At 40.8% G+C, this 27,635-nt stretch overlaps 1 protein-coding gene across 2 annotated transcripts in view; it reads left to right on the plus strand.

The window, feature by feature from the left end:
• fbxl16 (F-box and leucine-rich repeat protein 16) overlaps positions 1-27,635 on the plus strand; it is a 214,522-nt gene that overhangs the window by 130,303 nt on the left and 56,584 nt on the right. For both annotated transcript variants that reach the window (XM_034190559.1, XM_034190558.1), the window contains exon 6: positions 666-729. In XM_034190559.1, the coding sequence (XP_034046450.1) occupies positions 666-729 (64 nt within the window). The remainder of the gene's footprint in view (positions 1-665; positions 730-27,635) is intronic.

Genomic DNA, 27,635 nt, shown 5'->3' on the forward strand with positions numbered 1-27,635 from the left:
GATAAGGAATCGGATCGATAATGGTATCGATATTGATAAAATCTTATTCAATCAATCAATCAATCAATTTTATTTATATAGCGCCAAATCACAACAAACAGTTGCCCCAAGGCGCTTTATATTGTAAGGCAAGGCCATACAATAATTACATAAAAACCCCAACGGTCAAAACGACCCCCTGTGAGCAAGCACTTGGCTACAGTGGGAAGGAAAAACTCCCTTTTAACAGGAAGAAACCTCCAGCAGAACCAGGCTCAGGGAGGGGCAGTCTTCTGCTGGGACTGGTTGGGGCTGAGGGAGAGAACCAGGAAAAAGACATGCTGTGGAGGGGAGCAGAGATCAATCACTAATGATTAAATGCAGAGATTATTGATACCCATCCCTAGGTAGATCCAGTGTGAAGACAATGAACCTCTGATTTTGTGCCATTTTGGCATTTTTAACATATGAGTTTGCAATTATTTTATATATTGAATGTTGGCTCAGTGCGCTAAGCATGGGTTTGTTCAGGCAGGCACATTTAAAGTCCTTTTGTTTGTATGAGATCAAGGAAATTTATTGTTCATATACAAAGTCCTGATGGACCCGAAAGTTCATTGTTGACTGTATTCATAATTTAAATTGCAATCAACCACAAAATTTTGTAAACAAATTTGTATGTGCAGGTGCAGGACTTTGGACTGCAGCATTTGTTTGGAATGAGGAGCCTTCGTCTTCTGTCTCTTGCAGGTATGATATTTTATCTTTTTCCCCCAAGAAAAATCTCTAAATATGCAACCTTAACATGTAACCGGACTTCATATATTTCAAAGACATACATATTTGCTGATGTTTTTCTGTTGAAATGCTGTTTTTTTACTTACTATGTGCAAAGCCACTTTCAGTACTGCTCACATTCATCTGATTTTCAGTTGAAAGGGCATTTAATTTTAGCTATTTTCTCACAACAAAGTGAATCAGTTTGTAAAGTTCACTTAACCCTTAAAAGAACGGACCGGCTGGAGTTGCCACCACTCCCTTCACTCAGTGAGGAAAGTGTGTGAACCTCGGCAGGTGAGTTAGTTGGCTCTAAAGGGTTGTCTCTGCCCAGTAAATTGCCCAGGTATTGTCTTCATGCTAATGCTGTTCTTTTTTTTTTGTATTTGTGATTTTGTGCTTATATTTGTTCAAATAAATGTCACATTTGAGTTTCATGAAGATTCAAAATTGGCTAAATTCAGGACTAGTTGATGACTAGTGGTACCCGACTAGTTGACTTATGATTTTAATTTGTCATCCAACCCTAGTGTCCATGGATATGTTGGTCTAAAACTGAGGTGTTGCTACCATCTGGAACCAGAAAGCACCTGCACCATAGCCAGGTTCACAACATGTGTACAGTCTTCACACCACAGCACCTTAAAGTGCATATCACTAGTAAATAAAATGTCAAATGAGCTGACTATTCTCAATAAATAAAGAATTATGGAAATATTATATTTTCTTTAATTTCTGGTGACATACAGAAATTAAGTCATAAACATGGGGAAGTTATCTTGAGTTTACCTGCTGCTGATAAACGCTCAGAAACCTCAAGTTGTGAGGAATATGAATTTTGGTGACATCATCTCAAATCAAAAATGAATGGCGGAAAAATGGCATTTTTTTTACAGTGTGAAATCAGTGTTTTTGTGGACTTTGATGGTGAAAATGTCAAAATGGTTTAAAGTGTGTGTTTAGCAAGGATGGAGTCACACAACTATTGTTGCTTATTAGGTGGACAGATTTTCCAAAGATAACATTTTGAGGAGGAAACTAAGAGTTTTTAAGGAGTGTTTTTGTGATCATACGTTGGACAGTCGTACCACCAGAGATCACTTTCATCACCGGTTTCTGCATTTCCTCGATTAATTGCTGTCCTTTATAACCTCTCACTATATGTCATCTCCTCACCTGATTGTTTAGCTTTTCGCCTCCTCTCTTGTATTGTTTTTCCCTTTTTGTCTGTTTTACTGACCCATGTTGCAATTTCATGTTTCCTGAGCTTTGTCTGCCGATTCCAGATTTGGTTGCTTGGTAGGTCATATCTTTGTGTACTGAACCTCTGCTTGTGTTTTTTGATGACTCTTCTGCTCCTCCCTTTAAGGACTCAGTTAGTCATTGACTCCTACCCATGATCCTGACCTCAGCCCGTGTAAGTGACTAAAGCCCTGATCAGACCAAAAAATAAAGCCATAAATAATGAGCCATGGATGGATTTGTCAGAAATTTCAGTGATTTTTCAAATAATGAGCCACATATATGATGTTCTTCTGAAGGAATTGCAGGAAACAGATGTTAAAAAAAGGCTACAAGGCCTTTCTCAGAGTGGAACCTGCTCTGTTGCAGGAAGCCTGTCCTCATAGCCACCAGGTACTTGGATAATGGGTCTCTAACAGCCTCGTACTCACCACTAACATGCCTCTAACATCCTTGTTTGTCCTCGTAGTACCTTGTACACTTATCACCCCATGCTATTTTTGCTAAATTTTGAACTTCTTGAAATTAGCACCACGCTCAGAGATGAGCCTCGTTGGGCAAATAATCTGCCTCTAAGAGCCTCTAAGAGCCACTATTCTCCCATGTTTCTTAAATAACGCCAGTTGTACCAAAAAAAAAAACAAAAAAAAAACAAGCTATGTGGTTCATTATTCATTGTTCATTATTCAGTGTGACCAGGGCTTAACTGTAACTACAAGCAGAGCAGCATCAGCTCAGAAGTCTTCAAGATATAGTCTGTTCTCTCCAAACATCACAAGAAAGTATAATTAAATGCCTCAGCTCCTTGCTGAGCTGCAGTATTGACACCCCAGGGAGCAGCTGTCAGTAGACGGTTTTCTCCAGTGACTCATGTTGAACCACATCTACCTCACATTGAGTGCTATCTGGAGATAGCATTCAATATAGATAGATAGATAGATAGATAGATAGATAGATAGATAGATAGATAGATAGATAGATAGATAGATAGATAGATAGATAGATAGATAGATAGATAGATAGATAGATAGATACCTACCTACCTACCTACCTACCTATCTACCTACCTACCTACCTACCTACCTACCTACCTACCTACCTACCTACCTACCTACCTATCTACCTACCTACCTACCTACCAATCTGAAGACCTGCTGGTCCTTGTGTCTTTGTGAGATGATGCCTTTGTATATTCAGAAGATGTTATAGGCTGTACACGTCAGTGCCAGTGGTGGGCACAGATAACCAAAAAATTAACTTTGATAAGAGATAATCAGATAACTGAAAAGTTATCTGTGATAAAGATAAACCGATAAACCACCCAAAAATGTATCGTAAGTTACAGATAATTGATAACCAATAAATTCCAGTATTGGCTCTGGTACATTTGGAATTACTAAGAAGCTGAAATTGACTTTTAACACGATCACTTTTGAAAGCATCAAAAGCAACAAAAGACCCAAAGAATGAGCCAGTATTTTCATGTTTGACCATGCTGCCCCCTGTAGGAAGCTGCACAGAAGAATCCTGAGCACCCACAAAAAGAGCTCTCTACTAATCAGAATGCTCCGGTCAGGCAGAGGTCTTGAAAAATAAAGTCATACTAACTTATGGTTTTGTGAAAATACTGATAGAATAACTCCATTAATGTCAATTCTGTCAATTGTACAAAGTTAAAATATAACATATATCTTTTAATGTTGAATAATGCACTAATTCTGAGGTTTTGTAACAAACACAGACTGCAAAGCATTCTGGGTAAAAGTGTCTCTGCTAAACACTGATTGGTTCAGTCACTCATTATGTAAACCAACACATTAATGTGACGTGTGTTGTGTGTTGGTTTAAAGATAAATGTGCTTTTGTAAAATATTCCATTTTTATTTGTAAAAACAGGCATTTTTACGGAGCCCTGGAAGTGTCATCGCAAAATGTTTTGCATGTGGAGAGAATGTTTGATGATGTGCGCATGTTTTATGATGTTGTAAAACGTGCACTCAATATTAGTAAGTAAGTAAGTAAATTTATTTATACGAGGTCTATTAGAAAAGTATCCAACCTTATTATTTTTTTCAAAAACCATATGGATTTGAATCATGTGTGATTGCCACAGACAAGCTTGAACCCTCGTGAGCATGCGTGAGTTTTTCCACGCCTGTCGGTTGCGTCATTCGCCTGTGAGCAGGCTTTGAGTGAGGAGTGGTCCAGCCCCCTTGTCGGATTTTCATTGTCAGGAAATGGCGGAATGATTTTAGCTTTTTTTCCATCAGATTTTTTTCAGAAACTGTTAGAGACTGGCAGCTGGAAACCATTCGAAAAATTTATCTGGCTTTCGGTGAAAATGTTACGGCCTTGGTAGAGAATAAGGAGTGTTACTGTCGCTTTAAGGACGGCCCCCAGCGGCTGTGGGGTGCGCCGCGCTCCGAAGCCGCCATCGACAGGCTGAACGACCATTTCATTTCTAAACGGATGGTTGTCTGGATCCGTGACCATCGTGTGCCATTTCTCTGGTTATCACAAAAGCTGGACATCAACCATTTTCCGGCAGATTTCACTTTTAACAAGAGATTTTGTCATGGAAAGCCGAGCGGAGGCTTCGCGCCTCACAATGGATTCGCTACTGGAACGAGACAAAACCACCTCCGTTTTGGTCTCACAGGACGGCTTTGAGATGCCATTCAGACAGCTCATTTCCAAACTGGATGCTGTGTTTTATCCGGGACGTCGTCTCACTAGCACAGGAATTGTGAAAAGACATGGACATCAGCACTTTTTCGGCACATTGAGACAGACGTGTGGAGGAATTCCGTGCGTCGCGGCGGTGCCGCATGGCGCAAAGCAACGCCTCACAGGACATGTTCTGGCATGTCCAGGCTCATCCACAATTTCTCGGATAATCACTCGATGGAAAAACCACTGACAGCTGTCTGAACGCCATCTCAAAGCCGGCGCGCCCCACAGCCGCTGGGGGCCGTCCTTAAAGCTACAGTAACACTCCTTATTCTCTACCAAGCCCGTAACATTTTCACCGAAAGCCAGATAAATTTTTTTAATGGTTTCCAGCTGCCAGTCTCTAACAGTTTCTGAAAAAATTCTGATGGAAAAAAAGCCCAAATCATTCCGCCATTTCCTGACAATGAAAATCCGACGAGGGGGCTGGACCACTCCTCACTCAAAGCCTGCTCACAGGCAAATGATGCAACCGACAGGCGTGGAAAAACTCACGCATGCGCACGAGGGTTCAAGCTTGTCTGACGCAATCACACGTGATTCAAATGCATATGGTTTTTGAAAAAAATAATAAGGTGGGATACTTTTCTAATAGACCTCGTATAGTGCCTTCACAGACATAAGTCACAAAGCACTTCACAGGTTAAAATGCAATAATAAAAACATAGATAAAACAAAGGACAAGGTTAACAATTGGTCAGTTCTGAAAAGCCTTATCTTGACACATAAATGTTGGCTTTACACTGTGCATGTTTTGGCCATTTTTCAGATGATTTTTCATTCGTGCTAGAATTTTTTGGACCGAGTTTCAGGTTAATCGCGCGTCCTGCATTGTGTAGTGGAGTAACAAGCTTTAACATCTCATGACCACCTCCTGCTGCTGAAGAGCTACAAAGCATCCAACCGCAGAGCTGTCTTGTAATGTTTTTTTGTTGTTGTTGTTTTATTTTTAAACTTAATTTGTAAAAAAAAAAAAAAAAAAAAAAGCCATTTGCAAAGCCAAAAAGTTGATTTGACCACCATCTGATATAACCGGGTCAAAATAAATAGAACACTGCCATCTACTGGTGCCCAGACACTTAGTACTTGGGGCGAATACTGCCATGAACACTACTGGCCAGTAGATGGCAGTAGCGGCCTTGAAAACTTGTCAAACAAAATTCCAGATAATCCGTCTGCTACATTTAAGATGCGTGGAATTTAAACGCAAATACAATAACGTCTATAAACCCTGTGAGTGCTGCACAGAGCCGAGGCACAGACTCTGAGTTTACCACAGTGAAAACTGGTGTACATCATGGACGTGTTCTGACTCTGACAATGTTCAGTGGACTGGGTGTTACGTAGGTCTGGCTGTGGAAAGGACTGGAAGTGATCTCGGTGCGTTTGTTGACAAAGAAAAGTTTATTGACCTCAGCTTTGCGGCCATTACTGTGGTCTTATCCTGATTCAGTGTTGGGCATACTACTACTACTACTACTACTACATCATCCAATTTTTATTTGTAATCTGCTGTGGTTGTTCCAGGTTCTGAGGTAGGCAGCAGGCCTATGTCTCACACCAGCATTCCAGGCATCTCTGTCCAGCGGGTCAGAAATGGCCAGGTTGCAGTCTTTTATGTCAGTCTTCACACAATTGGCCCAATCAAATATATATGTTACTTTAAAAAGTAATTAGTTATAGTTACTAGTTACTTCTCCCAAAAAATAACTGAGTTAATAACTAAGTTACAGCATTATAAAAGCAATTACTTACCAGAGACAGTAACTATTGCGTTACTTTAAAAAGAATGTTCAAATACGTCAGTGAATTTGGGCACCCCTCCCCCTTTTATGAACTTTAAATTCAACTGTGCATTACATTATTTGTAATAAAACTGAATTTTAAGTGTTTAATTAATTAAATAGACACTTAATACAGTCAATTATTAACAGAAAGCGTTGTACAGTAATCCACAGTATTTTAATGCTGCTGTGGGACAATGTGAGACAAGACACCCATCAGATTTACTATATTATTCTAGATAATATCATTATTATGTTCATAATAGTAGGACAATCAAAGATAAACGATATTGTAGAACATTTGATATTTATTGCACCTCAACCGGCCACAACCCATCATATACAGTGGCTTGCAAAAGTATTCAGCCCCTTGTTTTTTCATGCATTTTAATTAGTTTATGGCCTTTCAAATACAAAACGTAAATCAGGCTTCTCAATATAAAAATTTCTAAAATTATCTTCCTTAGACTCAAACTGAAAACAAATCTCTACAACTTGATATAAATTAATTAAAAATATAAAAGCCAAGATGATGGGTTGCATAAGTAATGAGCTACTTTGTACCTGTACCTGTAAATAATCAGTTTAATTGCCAGTTTTCTTCAGACAAGTCAGTCGATGGATACATGAACATTTCCAAGTCACTGAATATGTCTTGAACTTTATATACATCAGTTATGAAGAAATACAAACAGTATGACACTCAATGGTAAATCAAATCAAATCAAATCAATTTTATTTATATAGCGCCAAATCACAACAAACAGTTGCCCCAAGGCGCTTTATATTGTAAGGCAAAAGCCATACAATAATTACAGAAAAACCCCAAAGGTCAAAACGACCCCCTGTGAGCAAGCACTTGGCGACAGTGGGAAGGAAAAACTCCCTTTTAACAGGAAGAAACTTCCAGCAGAACCAGGCTCAGGGAGGGGCAGTCTTCTGCTGGGACTGGTTGGGGCTGAGGGAGAGAATCAGGAAAAAGACATGCTGTGGAGGGGAGCAGAGATCAATCACTAATGATTAAATGCAGAGTGGTGAATACAGAGCAAAAAGAGAAAGAAACACTCAGTGCATCATGGGAACCCCCCAGCAGTCTAAGTCTATAGCAGCATAACTAAGGGATGGTTCAGGGTCACCTGATCCAGCCCTAACTATAAGCTTTAGCAAAAAGGAAAGTTTTAAGCCTAATCTTAAAAGTAGAGAGGGTGTCTGTCTCCCTGATCTGAATTGGGAGCTGGTTCCACAGGAGAGGAGCCTGAAAGCTGAAGGCTCTGCCTCCCATTCTACTCTTACAAACCCTAGGAACTACAAGTAAGCCTGCAGTCTGAGAGCGAAGTGCTCTATTGGGGTGATATGGTACTACGAGGTCCCTAAGATAAGATGGGACCTGATTATTCAAAACCTTATAAGTAAGAAGAAGAATTTTAAATTCTATTCTAGAATTAACAGGAAGCCAATGAAGAGAGGCCAATATGGGTGAGATATGCTCTCTCCTTCTAGTCCCCGTCAGTACTCTAGCTGCAGCATTTTGAATTAACTGAAGGCTTTTCAGGGATAAATCTGTGTGGAGTAGAGTTCTCAAAAACTGACTGACTGTGCAAGAAGGACAAGAGTGAGGAAAGCCACCAAGACACCCAGACAACCCAGAACAAGTTACAGGCTTCTGTGGCTGTGATTGGAGAAACTGTGCACAGTGCAAGATTTGCTGCCACATGTGAGTGACAGCAAAACACATGCGAATGTGAGTGTGTCTGTTTGTTTGTGTTCGTGTGTTCGTGTGTGTGTGTGTGTGTGTGTGTGTGTGTGTGTGTGTGTGTGTGTGTGTGTGTGTGTGTGTGTGTGTGTGTGTGTGTGTGTGCCTGAACTCCCGCCCACCTCTGCCTCTGGTTGGCTTACCATGAATTTTTACTCTTCCTTAGCTAATCACCATAACGTAAGCGTTTGTCCCGCCCCTCCAGGGAAAAGAAATTAAAAACTTTGCAGCTCAGCTGTGACTGAGAGATGAAAACTGCTTCAGTTAGCTTAATTATAGAAACACCGTGACTGATGACTGTGTTGTAATCTAACTAATTAGTTAGATTACCCGTTACTGAAAAAAATTAAGTAATTTGTATCAGCGTTTTTTATCTTGCCAAAACGAGCAAAATCTGTTAGTCAGCATGTATGTTTTGTTTGTTTGTTTGGTTGGTTGTTTTTTTCCCCCTCTTTTTTTGTAATTATTGCATTTTTCACCGTTACGTCACTCTGGAGCACATAGTTAACACAAGGTCACATATACCAGCTCTGTGAAAATACTTTTCAGCACACAAAAGGGTCAAGGTCAAAGGTCAAGGTTAGTGAATGGTCTTGCCCATAAGCCATTACCTGGGATAAGAGATCAACCTTGACCATCAGGGTTTACTTTGAGGTCAAAGATGACCTAGAAGTAGGTCAAATTTCATATTTGAGTAAAACATGCTGTGGAATAGTCCAAATGAAAGGGTTTGCTAAGGGGGTTCAGAATATATGAACAGTTTTGCAAAATGACATCATTTGTTGACGTCATGACAAGAAAAAGGTGGAAAATTTAGATTTATAAAGGTGTGAAAAACCATGCAAATCATCTTGGATCATCTTCAAAGTGGACAAGTAGACACTTGAGGAAGACCTTTTCCAGTGTGTGAAAAATTTAAGGTCAAGGTCAGAGGTCAAGGTCACAGGAAGGTCAAACACTAAAATCATGTAAACAACTTTCTTGCCTCCAAATTTGGCATGAATATAGTGAATAGATGAAGTGCCAATTCTCAAAAGAGGCTTAAAATTAAAATTTTGTCCATCTGTGCCCTGATTGCAGTATTTGAGAAGCTGAGTGAGAAATCTGAGCGTCTGGGCTTGCGACTGTCCTGGATCAAGACCAAGACTCCCTGTACTGTCATCAGAAGTGTATCTGTATGTGGTGAAAGTGTTGAACTTGCAGAGACATTCACATCTGTCAGCAGTGACATACATGTCTCTGGGTCAAAAGTCTTTGAGATTGAGACACACCTGGGAAGAACTTATAGAGTCATTTGCTGTCAGGTGCTGGACATACAGTGCATCCAGAAAATATTCACAGTGCTTCACTTTTTCCACATTTTGTTATGTTACAGCCTTATTCCAGAATGGAGTAAGTTCATTTCTTTCCCCTCAAAGTTCTACTCACAACACTCCGTAATGACAACATGAATTTTTTTTTTTTTAAATTTTATAAAAAAAAAAAAAAACAACTAAATTTAACCCATCCTAATTACAGTTTGACACAATCCACAAAGGGCAGTGGGCAGCCACAGTCCGGCACCTGGGGACCAATTCTAGATGTAGAGATGCTGCCTTGGTCAGGGGCAGAGAAAGGAGCCGATCCTAAGTCAGCATGTTGTGATTGTTGGGATGAAACCTACACAGACACTCCATACAGATGATGGAGGCCACTGTGCTCGTTGGGACCTCCAAAGCAGCAGAAATGTTTCTGTACCCTTCCCCAGATTTGTGCTTTGAGACAATCCTGTCTCAGAGGTCTACAGACAATTCCTTTGACTTCATGCTTGGTTTGTGCTCTGACATACACTGTCAGCTATGAGACCTTATATGTAGACAAATGTGTGTCTTTCCAAATTATGTCCAATCAACTGAATTTACCCCAGGTGGACTCCAACTAAGGTGTAGAAACATCTCAAGGATGACCAGTGAGAACAGGAGGCACCTGAGCTCAATTTTGAGTTTCATTACAAAAGATGTGAATACTTATGTACATGTGATTTCTTAGTTGTATTTTTTTTTTAATCTAATAAATTTGCAAAAATCTCACAAAACCTTTTTCACATTGTCATTATGGGGTATTATGTGTAGACGTTTGAGGAAAAAAATTATTTTCATCCATTTCGGATGTGGAAAAATGTGAGGTGCTATGAATATTTTCTGGATGCACAGTATATTGTAGTTGGGTTGCGATAAAGTAAGACAAGAAGTTTGGAACCTGTTGTCCTCCATCTTATTCTGTAGTGTCGCTAATCTTGGTGTTTTATTGTTCCTAGAGAATTTTGTAATAAGCCCTTAAATGCATGGAGGTGCAATATATTAACAAATGAAATGAAGCTGGTCACAAAAGAGACCAATCTTGGTTTCATACTGTTGGAAATGAAATAGACATCAAAATACTTCACAACACCTTTTTTTTTTTTTTTTACATAAAACCCCCCCATCCCAATGATTTCTGATATGGATGGACATAAATTGTCTGTGAACACAGACAACACAGACATGTTGGGTCCCGGTGACTGTTCGGTAGATATGGCGTCTTTAAGACTGCGTGATCAAATGTCGTTTATTTTATCAAAGCGCTGTATCCTTGGCGTTCTTCCGCATTCTTTCTTTAAAGAAATAAACAACACACATCTTTATTAGTCAGTTTGAGAAGTTGCTGGTTTTCACTCTTTCACTCCAGTTTCCATCCCTCTGCTGCAAAAAAGTGCGGTGTAAGTAGTTGTAGTGTCATCACAAAAGCTTTGTAGACATTGGATATTTTTTCCTCCTGACAATGACAGCTTTGCTTTAAAAGTGAAATTCTGCAGCTGCCCTGATGCAGCTTTTGTTTCACGTGCACTTGTCTGAAATGCATTTTGATGATATTCTACAAATATGATTATGGTTATTATGTACGATTACTGGTAATTCTTATTTAAGTTTACATTTCAGTTGGTGAGACGTTTATAAATTTTATACTTTAACTTTTTATAACTTTTATAATTAAAAACCTCTTGTATTCTCATTTTTTCTTGCCAATTCCCTCCCCTTCATTTTTTGTCACATGTAAACTTATCCAGATCATGTGTTTACTGTAAGGTTTTTACAGAGAAGACTTTTTGTCAAGATCCAGATGCGTTCTTCAGTGCCATGTAAGTATTTGAATTTAATATTTTGCAAATATGTCGTTCCAGGTTGAAGCTAGGGTAAAAGTTGGGTAAGGTTACGTAAATCTGTCTGATCTGTACTTGGTAAATAGAAGAAAAAAAAGATGAAAATTCAAATAATTTATTGTTATTTCTTAGTAAAGTTTGTGTTTGCTGGCAGAAGCAGCTCTGGTTTGTCCACATCTTTGATGCTAAATATATCATTACATCCACCAATGACGTAATAAAATCACTGCAGTTTATTTATTTATTTATTTCTGTCTCTGTTATCAAGATTATGTCAAAACTACTGCACAGATTTTGATGACATATTCAACACAGATGGATATTAGGGCATGGAAAACTCCACTGAATTTTGGATCAAGTTTCACTTTGAATCGATCTGTGAGAATTAGAATGAGAATCGATTTAAAATCAGTGATCACTGATCTTTTCAACCCAGCATTATACTGTATGTGGGATCAGGCCCTTAACTGAAATCAGAATGTAAATATCACACAATCAATCAATTTTTCAATCAATCAATTTTTTTATATAGCGCCAAATCACAACAAACAGTTGCCCCAAGGCGCTTTATATTGTAAGGCAAGGCCATACAATAATTATGTAAAACCCCAACGGTCAAAACGACCCCCTGTGAGCAAGCACTTGGCTACAGTGGGAAGGAAAAACTCCCTTTTAACAGGAAGAAACCTCCAGCAGAACCAGGCTCAGGGAGGGGCAGTCTTCTGCTGGGACTGGTTGGGGCTGAGGGAGAGAACCAGGAAAAAGACATGCTGTGGAGGGGAGCAGAGATCGATCACTAATGATTAAATGCAGAGTGGTGCATACAGAGCAAAAAGAGAAAGAAACAGTGCATCATGGGAACCCCCCAGCAGTCTACGTCTATAGCAGCATAACTAAGGGATGGTTCAGGGTCACCTGATCCAGCCCTAACTATAAGCTTTAGCAAAAAGGAAAGTTTTAAGCCTAATCTTAAAAGTAGAGAGGGTGTCTGTCTCCCTGATCTGAATTGGGAGCTGGTTCCACAGGAGAGGAGCCTGAAAGCTGAAGGCTCTGCCTCCCATTCTACTCTTACAAACCCTAGGAACTACAAGTAAGCCTGCAGTCTGAGAGCGAAGCGCTCTATTGGGGTGATATGGTACTACGAGGTCCCTAAGATAAGATGGGACCTGATTATTCAAAACCTTATAAGTAAGAAGAAGAATTTTAAATTCTATTCTAGAATTAACAGGAAGCCAATGAAGAGAGGCCAATATGGGTGAGATATGCTCTCTCCAAGATTCCCACTCCTGTGGGAATCTTGGGACCATACAGACTTGTTGAAGGAGGAGTCAATACTGACACAGAGGAGGAAGCCATTATTCTAAAACTGACAAAAATAAAGCCAGACAAAGCTTTACAGTTGATCACTATGACAAATGCCAATCCCCTTTTACTGTCAATTTTGGATTAATCCCTTCATCTTTGATTGACAGCATTTTGGGTCATAATGATGGACTGCTCTCTGAATAGCTGATGTCATATTTCTATCTGATGCCACCACCTCCTTCATCAAATTTATTCAAGAGGAACTCTGAGATTTTTAAACCTCAGTTCTATTTTTGAAATGCTTTGGGGTTTTTCTTGACAAAAAATATTTTAATCAGTTCAGTATTATATTACAATGTTAACTCAGTTATGAGGTAAACAGCTCCACAAACTGTCTGGACCCTGAAGTACGAGCCCCTCACACAAAATTTGACTTGTGATGATTTAGGTTAGTCTCCCACTGCAGATTTGTGGCCCCAGTTTGCATCCCAATTGCAAAATATAGGAAAGTGAATCCCTTTTTTTTTAATAAAATTCAAAAATCATGCTTACCATTTTAACAAGCAGGAACCTATGGCACCACCTGAAAAATACTTATAACCTTCCCAAAAACAAATTATGATTCTCTGCAGAATACTTTAATCAAGTATAATTCAGTATTTTTTTACTTTTTGACCCCAAAATCAATAGACATCTTGGGGACAACCATAGCAACACACATACCAGGTGCGGTGACAAAGAAGAAGTTATTGCACTCACAAGGTTTTTGCAAACTACACTCCAGTAATTTTGACCTGTAAATGTTTGACCCCAAAATCAGTGACAGAAGCCCACGAGGGTCAGTATGTGTCATGCATATGCAAGGTTTTGGTGACAATTGGGCCAGTAAAACTGAAGTTTTCTCGCTCACAAGTGAAATGTCGCATCTCACCCACTGGGTGTGCCATGGTGAGAGGATTCCTTACTGATGTAAACATGCACATCTGTACCTCCATATCCTTCTCATGACATTTACGCTGATTTGGTGGCAACAAGAAATGCTTTAGTTCGTGCTCTTAGCTTGTAGCTGTTTAACCCATGGTGTTAGCAGGGGTTTGACTGAGAAATCATAGCTGGAATGAAAGAGTAGGGCAGCACAGTTACCTAGTGGTTCACACCATTGCCTCACAGCTAGAAGGTCCTGGGTTCAACCTTAACCTGGTCCTTTCTGTGTGGACTTTGCATAGGTAGAATGTGTAGTTTGTCAGCCGTTGGCTGTCGATGGTATACCCCACCTCTCACTCAATGACCCCTGGAATCAGATCAAATCAAATCAATTTTATTTATATAGCGCCAAATCACAACAAACAGTTGCCCCAAGGCGCTTTATATTGTAAGGCAAGGCCATACAATAATTACAGAAAAACCCCAATGGTCAAAACGACCCCCTGTGAGCAAGCACTTGGTGACAGGAAAAACTCCCTTTTAACAGGAAGAAACCTCCAGCAGAACCAGGCTCAGGGAGGGGCAGTTTTCTGCTGGGACTGGTTGGGGCTGAGGGAGAGAACCAAGAAAAAGACATGCTGTGGAGGGGAGCAGAGATCAATCACTAATGATTAAATGCAGAGTGGTGCATACAGAGCAAAAAGAGAAAGAAACACTCAGTGCATCATGGGAACCCCCCAGCAGTCTAAGTCTATAGCAGCATAACTAAGGGATGGTTCAGGGTCACCTGATCCAGCCCTAACTATAAGCTTTAGCAAAAAGGAAAGTTTTAAGCCTAATCTTAAAAGTAGAGAGGGTGTCTGTCTCCCTGATCTGAATTGGGAGCTGGTTCCACAGGAGAGGAGCCTGAAAGCTGAAGGCTCTGCCTCCCATTCTACTCTTACAAACCCTAGGAACTACAAGTAAGCCTGCAGTCTGAGAGCGAAGCGCTCTATTGGGGTGATATGGTACTATGAGGTCCCTAAGATAAGATGGGACCTGATTATTCAAAACCTTATAAGTAAGAAGAAGAATTTTAAATTCTATTCTGGAATTAACAGGAACCCAATGAAGAGAGGCCAATATGGGTGAGATATGCTCTCTCCTTCTAGTCCCCGTCAGTACTCTAGCTGCAGCATTTTGAATTAACTGAAGGCTTTTCAGGGAACTTTTAGGACAACCTGATAATAATGAATTACAATAGTCCAGCCTAGAGGAAATAAATGCATGAATTAGTTTTTCAGCATCACTCTGAGACAAGACCTTTCTAATTTTAGAGATATTGCGCAAATGCAAAAAAGCAGTCCTACATATTTGCTTAATATGCGCATTGAAGGACATATCCTGATCAAAAATGACTCCAAGATTTCTCACAGTATTGCTGGAGGTCAGGGTAATGCCATCCAGAGTAAGGATCTGGTTAGACACCATGTTTCTAAGATTTGTGAGGCCAAGTACAATAAGTTCTGTTTTATCTGAATTTAAAAGCAGAAAATTAGAGGTCATCCATGTCTTTATGTCTGTAAGACATTCCTGCAGTTTAACTAATTGGTGTGTGTCCTCTGGCTTCATGGATAGATAAAGCTGGGTATCATCTGCGTAACAATGAAAATTTAAGCAATGCTTTCTAATAATACTGCCTAAGGGAAGCATGTATAAAGTGAAAAAATTGGTCCTAGCACAGAACCTTGTGGAACTCCATAATTAACCTTAGTCTGTGAAGAAGATTCCCCATTTACATGAACAAATTGTAATCTATTAGATAAATATGATTCAAACCACTGCAGCACAGTGCCTTTAATACCTATGGCATGCTCTATGGAATAGGCTCCAATCGCAAAATAAGCAGGTTGAGAACACAGATGGATGATAAAACATACATTGGTGCCTTCCCAGAACCAAAATAAATATAAACATGTCATTATATTTCACTAATAAATATAATAATCAAGGGTCTACATGCAAAATATAAATGAATGTGCATGGCTAGTCAATAATATTTCAGCTCCAAGCCTCAGTCTTAGGGTTGGGTATCTGTTGTTTTTTGAGATACCCATGCTAAACTGGTGCGAAAACAACAACAACAACAACAATAATAATAATAATAATAATAATATGAAGGCTGGTTACTTTAAACAATAGTTTTTTTTTAATTGCACAGGCAAATTTGAATGTCAAATTAATTAAAAAGTATATCAACACCATAAATATATAGATATTAACCCATACATACCCTCACAATACATGTCCACAGCATCAGATAATAAATAAAACCAATGACTAAAATTTTTACACTGTTTTGTAATAAACATTGTGCTGAAAAGTAAAAGCATAAATCAAAAAGTTTGAATGGTATGGAAAATGGAAATAAGAATAACACGCAGTGATTTTTACATTTATTTGGCTTCTGTTTCATTGCAGACAGTATAAACCCAACCCAAGGTGTCAACATCATTTCATTTGTTACTATACATCCACTTCGGCATTTAAAGCCTGCAACACATTCCAAAAAAAGTTGGGTAGTGAAAGCATTTACTCCTTTTTAATGTTGCTATTCAGTGGTGGGTGTAAGACCTTTTGACATTGATACAAGCGATGAAGCATTTAAGGTTTTATTTTGTCTCATTCCTTCTGCAAACACGTTAAGATCTGTAAGAGTACAGGTTGTCACTGTTACATTTTCATTTTAAAATTCTCTGTACATTCTCTATTAGGAAGAGGTTAGGACTGCAGTCAGGCTCAGCCCAGTCTCACGTTTTTTTCATCCTCCCGTCACAAAATGAGTCCAATTTTTGTGACTGGGTTTTTTTTAACTCACTATTACAAGCCCTACTCGTACCCACCTTGAAGCCTGCACTTCAAGCAGGGCGCCATCTGGTGGTGGTGGGCCAGCAGTACCTCCTCTTCAGCGGCCTACACAACACTTTTAGTGTTCTCAATCAATACTGGACAGATTAAAATACTTTTTGTTGTAAGTGAAAAGATTCATCAGAAACATGTCAAACTGCAACATATGTTGAAAAATGCCCAAGTTACCTTTTAAGCGAGGCACAAACACACAATGATACCATGCACTTCTGCCATAAACACATAAAGGGTACTGCAGAAAAAAAAAAAAAACTACTATTTGCTCTGTGCACTGTAGCCAAGGAGGAGAGCAGGAACTGTGCAACAGGTTAAGGTCACAGAGGTCGCAGAGCTCCAGAGCAGAGAGGGAAAAAAATGTAGCAAAGCCATATTTTAATACACTGAGCAATTGAAATGCTACTGCCTGCACATGGGATACAACATGTTCTTGTGAGCAAGATCAGTAAACCTCTACTCGCTACACTGTTCTGCGCACTAAATTATGGTAGTAAATATAGTGTGAGATGTTATTATATGGAAATCCATTTATTGAGCACAAAATAGATTTTGTTTGTTCAGAGGGATATGTGAACGTCAGCCAGTGCCTCACAGCAGCATTTCCCCAGAATGAATATCGATATGCTCTGCCAAAATAATTTAATTATTTATTCCTTGCAGTCAGTTTAATCAAACTGTGGGGACCATTTTTATTTTGTGTGTACATAATAGCATTTCAAGCACTGTTTGTATCATATTGTGGTCTTCCATGGCTACTCCTAGGCTCCATGTGTGTCCTGGAGGCTCTCTCACAAACTTTTCACTTCCCACAAACTTCTTTTTGTGTTTTTGTTTTTGTTTTTTTTTGTTTTTTACCTTCAGCAGTGGAGCATCCATCTCCACCTCATACCTTTTTTGAAAATTTGGTGGCTCTATAACCTGAGGGGTGAGTATGCCATGTGTCAGAAACTACAAATGTGTGTGTATGTGTGTGCGTGTGCCTTTAAGCCCTTATGTACCTCTCTGACTGTAATAATATGCAACAACATAAAAGTTTTGAACAGGCTGGAACTGCAACAATGAAGATCTCATCTTACAAACACGTGATCCCATTTGCTCTCTCTCTTTCCCTCTAGGCAGGTTTCCATCATAGACTGTATATACGAGGTCTATTAGATAATAAACCGACCCTTTTATTTTTTTTTTTTAACTATATGGATTTGAATGACGTGCGATTACACCAATCATGCTTGAACCCTCGTGCGCATGCGTGAGTTTTTTCACGCATGTCGGTGACGTCATTTCCCTGTGGGCAGGCCTTGAGTGAGATGTGGTCCCGCCCTCTCGGCTGAATTCCTTTGTTTCACACGCTGCTCCAGACGGCACGCGTTGCTTTATCAAAATTTTTTCTGGACCTGTGAGGAATATCCGAGTGGACACTATTCGAGAAATTAAGCTGGTTTTCGGTGAAAAGTTTAACGGCTGATGAGAGATTATGGGGTGTTTCTGTCGGTGTAAGGACTTCCCACAGAGCAAGACGTCGTGCAGCGCTTCTAGGCGCCGTCGTCGGCCTGTTTCGACCTGAAAACATCCTAATTTAAGGCTTAATTCACCCAGGACATCGTGAGAGAACAGAGAAGATTCAGAAGAGGCCGGCATGAGGACTTTATGCAGACATTCCACTATTTAAGGACATTTTTTAATGAAAGACGTGTGCGTAAATTCGCCGAGTCGTTTCCGTGACGTCTCGGCTAATCTGTGTGCGCCGCGACAGGAAAAACACCTCCGTGTTGAAAACCATTTGTAAAATTCAGGCGGCTTTTGATGGCTTTCAACAAGTGAGTAACTGAGAAATTGTTTAACAGCTTGGGCATGTTCCAACTTGTCCTTTAAGGTTTCCAACGGAGGTGTTTTTCCTGTCGCGACCCCCCGAGGTCGGGTCCGGCCTGACATGCGACTCTGCCCGCACGTTCTTTCATTACAAAATGTCCGTTAACAATGGAATGTCCGAATAAAGTCCTCATTCCGACTTCTTCTGAAAGTTCTCTGTTCTCTGACAACTTCCTGGATCAACAGAGCCTGAAATGTGGAAGTTTTCAACTTGAAACGGCGAGATGCTGCCGCCTCGAAGCGCAGATCGCGGTCAGGCACTGTGGGCCGTCCTTAAGGCGACACTACCAGACCAAAATCTCTCATCAGCCGTTAAAATTTTTGGCGAAAACCAGCTGAATTTATCGAATGGTGTCCACTCAGTTGTGTCTTACAGTTTTGAAAAAATTTTGATCAAACAAAGCAGCAGTCTCTGAGCCATTCCTAAACAATGAAAAAATCGACGAGAGGGTGGGCGACTCCTCACTCAAAGACTGCCCACAGGCGAATGACATAACCGACAGGCGTGAAAAAACTCTTGCATGCCCACGAGGGTTCAAGCATGTCTGATGTAATCACACGTGATTCAAATCCATATGGTTTTTGAAAAAAATAATAAGGTCAGATACTTTTCTAATAGACCTCGTATACTGGACAAAGCCATAGGTTTTCTATGGAGACTATGAAGAGCAGATATCAAGCCCATGTTTGGACCATGTACTGGGTGTCACCATGTTCACAGCAGCGGTACGATGAACTCATTAAGGTATAAATGGGTGGAGGGTGGGTGGCTCGGTGTGTGACAGAAGATATCTGAACATGCCCCTCTCTTTGAGTACAAACCACCTAACTTCGTTTCGGGTGTTTTTTAAGTGATATTTCATGGGGACTGCGCGGTGGTTTGTCTAGTAATTTGCCTTGGTGTGGAGATAAAAGTTGTGAGCCATTTATTTTCTCAGTAATTGTGCACTAAGTGGACATAACAGATGAAGCTAACGATAGCTGCTAAAAGAGTTAATAACATGAAGCAGTTTTAAATTTTATAAAAATTTCAAAGCTAAATAGGTTATACTTTGTAAGGATTTTACACTGATGATATGAGTATAGTCTTTTATCTAAAATTTTCAAAGCTCTTTTGTAAAGCCTCTCGATTGGTTTTAGAATTGTTACACCGGTCAGAGACCAGCTGGTTATGCAGTAACCTACATGAGAAAAGATCATATGGTGGAAAAACATCATAGCAGCCTGATCTGTCACTGACCTTCTTATTTGGTTGAAATTAGACACATTATATTTGATTATTTTAGTTATCACTTTAACATGATTTTTGAAGGAGAGTGTTGAGTCCAACAACACTCCAAAATATTTAAACTCTTTGACTAACTGCAATTCTTCACTGGTCTACTCTGTGTCAGCCTGATCCCGTCAGATCTCAGAAGCTAAGCAGTGCAGGATCTGGTTGGTACTTGGATGAGTGTGTTTCTCCAGGTAACACTGGAGTTGCGTCAGGAAGGGCATCCGGCGTAAAACTTGTGCCAAATACCAGTGCAAATCTGGCTGTATCCGCTGTGGCGACCACGAACAAAAATGGGAGTGGCCAAATGGACAAACAACTAACTGCAATTTTTCATGTCCAAAGTACACATTGGAGCGTTCAATATCGGAAGCCTTTTTTTAGAAGATACACACAGACAGTTTTCTGTGTGTTTAATTGCAGACACGACCCGTTAAGCCAATTTTGAACATAAGTTAGGGTTGACGTAAAAATGTGAGCTGCTGCCTCAGGTGCTTTTGCACTTGTGTAGATTATCACATCATCAGCATATAGTTGTATGTTCACACCCTCACAAACATTTGGTAGGTCATTAATGAATAATGAAAATAGGATGGGCCCCAAGATGGATCCTTGGGGGACTGCATTTGTTGCACGTGTACTGTGCTGAGGCTGCAACTGTCGTTCCTTCCTCCTAGCTCATTGCTCAGCAAGGCCTTGGTTCCTCTCCTGCTCTTTGCCCTCTGTGCATCTGTTCTGACAGTAAGGCGCCAGGCTGCACGGTCCTCTGCACACTGCTCCCACGTGTTGACATTGATGCTGCACATTTTCATATCCTTCTTGCAGATATCCTTCAAGTGCAGGCATCTGCCAGCTCACCGTACAGTAGATCTTTAGGATTGTGGCCCGGATCCATTCTCCTGATGTGGCCAACCCAACAAAGGCTCCTTTGACCAAGAATAGTGAACATGCTGCTCATGTTGGTGCATTCCAAAACCTCTGTGTTGAGCACCTTTTCCTGCCATCCAATGTGCAGAACTCATCAAAGACACCTCACATGGTAGCTGTTGAGCTTTTTCTCATGTTTGGCGTAGGTGGTCCATGCCTTGCTACTGTAGAGGAGTGTGCTGAGAACACAGGTCTGGTAGATGTGCAGTTTTGTCTTCTCAGTGAAGTTGGAGTTGTTCCAGACTCTGTGGCTTAGTCTTGCCATAACTGCTGCTGCCTTCGCAATCCTGCTGTTCATCTCTGCATCAATGGAGAGTGAGTTAGAGATGGTTGACTCAAAGGTATTGAAGTGCTCCATGAATTCCAGGTTGTTCCCATCAATGTCAATGTTAGGGTGGGCAACTGTACCCTGCACCATGACATAGTAGAGAAGCTTGAATCTTCAACTGGACTGGGTTGCTTGATGCGAGGGCATTTCACTTCAAATCGCAGAAGCTTCCTCAGCTAAAATTCTTGCTCTGGTAGTCTGACTTCTGTCTTGACTCTTGTAGAGAAGAATAAACAGAAGCCACAAAAGCTGGAGTTTTAAACCTAACCAGACCCCTCCTACCGAAAGGCAGACTGCTAAGGCTAGTGACTAAACAATAGCTCTAATTAGCACCTATTGTGCGCTTTCCTTTTTGCTAAAGCTTATAGATAGGGCTGGATCAGGTGACCCTGAACCATCCCTTAGTTATGCTGCTATAGACGTAGACTGCTGGGGGTTCCCATGATGCACTGAGTGTTTCTTTCTCTTTTTGCTCTGTATGCACCACTCTGCATTTAATCATTAGTGATCGATCTCTGCTCCCCTCCACAGCATGTCTTTTTCCTGGTTCTCTCCCTCAGCCCCAACCAATCCCAGCAGAAGACTGCCCCTCCCTGAGCCTGGTTCTGCTGGAGGTTTCTTCCTGTTAAAAGGGAGTTTTTCCTTCCCACTGTAGCCAAGTGCTTGCTCACAGGGGGTTGTTTTGACCGTTGGGGTTTTACATAATTATTGTATGGCCTTGCCTTACAATATAAAGCGCCTTGGGGCAACTGTTTGTTGTGATTTGGCGCTATATAAAAAAAATTGATTGATTGATTGATAGTTAGCACCCTCCTAATGACAGGGCAGCTGTCCCTCCTAATGATGGAATGGATGCCTCTCCTGATGGCTCCCTTGACGACTCTCCTGATGACGTGAATGACTCATTACCATGAACAAAAGACTGAAACTGCTTTGACCTGAGTACCCCATTGTAAGACACTAACCACAAGGACAAGGAAGTTAAAATCTTAACCAGAGAGAAGAAATGGTTTGAGAGAGGGGTCAAGGAGGCATTCTATATGAAACAGTTGAAACCCAGCCTTTACCGGGGAGGGGGTCTGAGACACGCTTTGTCCCCTGTTTACAATGGGGTACTCAGGTCAAAGCAGTTTCAGTCTTTTGTTCATGGTAATGAGTCATTACCTCAACGCAATGTTGAAGAGATGTCTCATCCAAGACAATCCCTCCACACCCAGAGCCTTCAGCATTTCTGGACGGATCTCATCAACCGCCAGGGCCTTGCCACTGCGGAGTTGTTTGACTACCTCAGTGACTTCCACCAGGGAAATTGATGAAAATCCTCCATCAGCTTCCAGCTCTGCCCCTACTATAGAGTGTGCGCCGGTCTGATGCAGGAGTTCCTCAAAGTGTTCCTTCCAGCGCCGGATTACATCCTCAGTTGAGGTCAACAGAGTCCCATCCTTACTGTAGACATCTTGGATGGTCTGTCTGTCTGCATAACATACACTTTTTTTCTTTTTCCAAAACTCAGGTACAGTATGTGAATTGTGAAGGTAATGATGCCTTTATGCACTTTTGTTCATTGAGGACAGTTCTCTTAATTGGCACAGTTTTTGTTGTTGTTTTAGCAATTTAAAACATAAAAGTAATGCGTTGAGGTCTGCAACAGTGCCTAAGGAGTGGCAAACTCGGGTGGTGATCCCCATATTAAAAAGGAGGACCAGAGAGTGTGTGCCAACTACAGGGGCATCACACTACTAAGCCTCCCTGGTAAAGTCTACTCCAGGGTGCTGGAAAGGAGGGTTCGGCCAATAGTCGAACCTCGGATTGAAGAGGAACAATGTGGGTTCCGTCCTGGTCGTGGAACAACCAACCAGCTCTTTACTCTCACAAGGATCCTGGAGGGTGCCTGGGAGTATGCCCACCCAGTCTGCATGTGTTTTGTGGACTTGGAGCAGGCATATGATCGGGTAACCCGGGAGATACTGTGGCAGGTGCTGCGAGAGTATGGAGTGAGGGGTTCCCTTCTCAGGGCCATTCAGTCTCTGTACTCGCAAAGTGAGAGCTGTGTTCGGGTGCTCGGCAGTAAGTTGGATTCATTTCCGGTGGAGGTTGGCCTCTGTTAGGGCTGCACCTTGTCACAAATCCTGTTTGTGATATTCATGGACAGGATATTGAGGCGTAGTCGGGGGGAGGAAGGTTTCCAGTTTGGTGGTCTCAGGGTCTCATCACTGCTTTTTGCAGATGATGTGGTCCTGTTGGCTTCATCGGCCTGAACCCGGAAAAGTGGTTGAAGATGAGTATATTATGCACATATTAAATATTAAATACAATGGCCATATCAGTCTACTTTCTCACTCTTCAGCAAACTTGAATATTTATCTATTTGCAATAAAACACTGCCCAGAAACTAATTAGGGCTAACTATCAGAATCATCACATTCAACTAACATCTCACACGTTCTTACCTTAAATGTTTGGCTCTAATGTCGAGCAGCTCCTGTGCAACATTGATGAAGCCTTTTCCCTCTACCACAGCAAAGGGCCTTCTTTGCTGGTTCCACATGTGAACAATTTTGTTGGTCAGACGAGACTTGACACCCGATGGTAATTTACGTTTGACAAATGAAGAGATGTTTTGCTGATTCTTTCCAGAATTTGCCTTGCAAGTGTGCCTCTTGAGACCACTCGTCCCTGATTCACTGGTGTACTTGACTAAGACTAAACACGTTTTACAAGCAGCATACAGAGTGTTAACACTGTCACACTAGACTCTGCTGAAGTTCAGTTAATATTTGCGACTTCCCTGCCAATTCTGTGAGCTTAATAGATAAGTTGTTATTTCTGACTTTGCGTTGCAAATCACTTTTTAACATACTGGTTTCTTCCGTTGGTGTTTACTCCCTCTATTTGCTTTTCTTTGAATTCCGGTGGAAAGCAGTGGCTGGAAACACTGTTGGCTTCTGGTCCGTGTAGTTCTTTTGACTTATGTTATTGTGCAGGCTTACTGAAAGAAAACTACAACGTGGTGGCACCTGTCCTATTTTTTTTTTTGTTTTTTTGTCCTGGTCCCATTAACTTTTTAGCCTGTACCATCCCAATCATGCGATAAATAGTAAAGTTGAATCCCATGGGAATGCCGTGACCTGAGGGATTCCTGAAAAAACTCCTGTAGTTCAGCCAGTATGAGTTGACACTGTGGCGGGTGGTTTACTGGCCTTGGCAGCTTTGAGGGCTTTTAATGTGCTGGGACTGGGCGTTGCCTTGTAGGTGAGGATGGCTCTCTTCTTGGCCTCAGTCACAAGCTCCATTTCCTCCCAGTGGGCTGTTGGGTTTGCACCCTGTTTTTAAAGAAATGAGAGGCACAAACACTGAAAAGAAACCAGTCAGAGAGAGAGACAAATATATATTTTTTGCTCTGCGCATGAGTCATGTCTGCAAGAGGGTGTAGCAATGCAGGTAACGGCTGAAACCTTCCATTCCTGCAACATGAGCCTTGTGGCTCGTCAAAGCAGGATAAGGCAAAATGAAAAATAGTTTGCTTAATCATGAAGAATGCAGACAACAAGTCTTTCTTTCTAATACCTCCTCTTCTCACAAAGAGGAAAAATAATAAGCATAAACTATAAGAAAATAAATGATAATATAGTACATGAACTGTATAAATCCTTGACATAATCCTCCCTGTTTGTCGTTTATTTACATAAGTTTGTCATGTCCAAAACACACTTCAATAGAAAATTTGTCCACTTTAACCACTTGTCTTATTACATTTTCAGCTAAAGCTTCATAGGCTAAGAGTGTGTTAACTCATCACGTCAACAGTTCAAGCTTGAACTGAAGTTGTGAGCTTTTCAATATCATCATAATTCTCAACACAGTCATTATAGTTTTCTCCACTAAGGTCTGACTGTTTCAATGCTTGATATTTTGGCATAGTTTGTTGGAAACCCAGATTACACTGTACAAATGTATTTGACACCATTTTGCCAACCATTGTTTTGATACAAGGGATCACACAACACATGCAAAGTCCAATCAGAATTAGGACTATAATAACTGGTGTCACCATTTTCAATAGTAACTGCCACCATGGTCCTGAAGTCAACCAGGACCAGGGATTCCACCGGTTCACGGCTAGGGTGTCTTTATGCATTGCATCACAAAGTTTATTCAGCTCTTCCAATGCGTCCTGTACATCCACTGAATGAATGGAGTCTGGGATGAAAGTACAGCATGTTGTGTTCAGCAGAACACAAACTCCTCCCTGTGAACCAGTAAGCAAGTCTAAAACCATGCGATTTTGCATCACCATGGTACGTAAAGCATCTATTTCAGTGTTTTGAGCTGCTACTATTTTCTTAGTTACATTCATGAACAGACCCAATCGATAATTCAGAGTTTCAATCATTAATTAATTTTTTACCACTCCTATCCAGGGGAACAATGAATGTGCTATTTTATCTCCTACAGACCACAATTTTTGGTCCTTTGGTACATCCGAGCCCCACATGTGATCATGTGGTAACACATCTGGGTATATCAATCTCCTCCGTCTGGTGCTGCCATTCTTCTCTGTGGAGGTCCTTGGCACTACCACATATGTATGGTCAGTCACCTGGGTAGGTGCACACACACCACCCCAATTTGGTGGGAGACTCATGTACAGTCTGGAACCACAAAGCCAATAGATGTCATCATACACCGGAGTACCATTTACAGGTGGTAGCAAAAACTTACTAACATAAGCACATGATTCATCCGTTCCCCATGGACAGGAGCCTGTATAATTACATCCCCGTCCAATGTGATGAAGATAAGTATCATTCACATAATATGTTTTGGTTAGGCTTAAATTATTTGATCAAACATAGTTTGGGTACACAGACGTTTCTTAATTTTACCTACAGTTTTATTCCCTGTCCCGTAAAAGCAAATCGGGAATGGCCGTTGTGATGACAATTTAACGTGTGATGATATTTTTGCATTTCCCTTCAGTCTAGTCAATGGAGCAGCACTCGGGCACGCTTGTACGTCTTCTGTTGAAATCCCTATCATATAAGTGGTTGCACTGAGGCAAGTGGTGTTACGTCTTGTCAGATTTGCTGAGAACTGTTGCCCCCGAAATACAGTTTGATTATGCATCCGTATGATAAGACATTCTGTCACCCTAGCAGGGTACGGTTTAGCTGTCAGAGCTGGGTGTGTTGAGGATATAGGCATTTGCAAACAAACATAACAATTAGTAACATGTAATTCCATAGCCAATAAATGAACATATCTGTACCACATATTATTATGGTATATATGAGGGTGTCCATCTGTCTCATTCACATTATGAATAAACCTCTTCTGATGTTGCTTCCGTTGTTCTCTGGCTCGGTCCACAGTGAGCTGCAATTCTTGGGTCAACCACCAGGCCAGGAATCCGAGGAGCACGAAACACACTAAGATCACAACGCAACCGGCTGCCCTACCAACAGTCCGGCAGCGGCGGCGCTGAGCACGCCGCTCCGGGGTCTGCTGTAGTTCAGTCATGATTGCTAGGATACAGTGTTGTTAACCAACCTCACCTAATAGTGCAAGGATCTCCCTGCTTCACTGGCGTTGAGACAATCTATTGCTAATTAAATAGACTCCCTTTGTAGCCAGACTTCCCCTTACACTGTGGAGGCAGCCAACACACGCCGTATCTTACAGTGACTTAGATGTATCCACGTTGATCTCTCCGCTATCTTTGCTGCAGTTGGTGTTGTTAACAGCACTTGGTATGGACCTTCCCAATGAGGACTGGACCAGTTCTTCCTCTTAATCACTCTGATGAACACCCAGTCTCCTGGCTGGACTACTGGAAGGCCGTCCTGTGGGAGATCAAAATTATTCGGCATTAAATGTGTTTGAGTTATCTCTTTCTGTGTTAATGTCTTTTTCATAAAATCTACTAATGTTTGTTCCTCATCTGCTGTTTTAGTATCCATGTCAAAATTGGTAGACGATATGGTCGTCCATAAAGTATCTCAAATGGTGTTAAACCTGATGGAGTTGGTGTTATTCTCATATACAATTTTACTAGGTCCAAACATTCAATCCAGGTTCGTTTTGTCTCTTCCATACATTTCCTTAGTCTTGTTTTTATTGTGCCATTTGTCATTTCCACTAATCCTGCACTTTGTGGGTGGTAAGCACAATGATGTTTTAACTTAATTTTCATGTGTTCTGCTACTCTTTGTACAACTTCATTTACAAATTGTGTTCCATTATCACTGTACAATGTCTCTGGTATTCCATAATACGGAATAATTGTCTTACACAATGCTTTTGCTACTGTTAAAGCATCTGCTTTTTGTGATGGAACAATTTCTACCCATTTTGAAAAGGCATCAATTAATACTAGACAGTACTGATAAGGTCCACATCGATTTAGTTCAATAAAGTCCATATGAACAATTTAAAAAGGATACTGTGGTTTTGGGAATTGCCCTCTCCGGGGTCTTATATTTCCCTGTGGGTTGTGTTTCAATCAGGTAACATAGGCTTTACAAATTTTTTTGAGTATAAATTAAATCCATAGTAAAGTATTGGTCTACCATATATACCATCCCCCCTGTCGACACATGCATTAATCCATGCATCGCAATTGCAGCTGCTTTGAATAAGCTTTTGGGTAGGATGGGTTTGTT

Source organism: Thalassophryne amazonica, chromosome 16 (assembly GCF_902500255.1).
Source record: "Thalassophryne amazonica chromosome 16, fThaAma1.1, whole genome shotgun sequence".
In the NCBI taxonomy this organism is placed as follows: Eukaryota; Metazoa; Chordata; class Actinopteri; order Batrachoidiformes; family Batrachoididae; genus Thalassophryne; species Thalassophryne amazonica.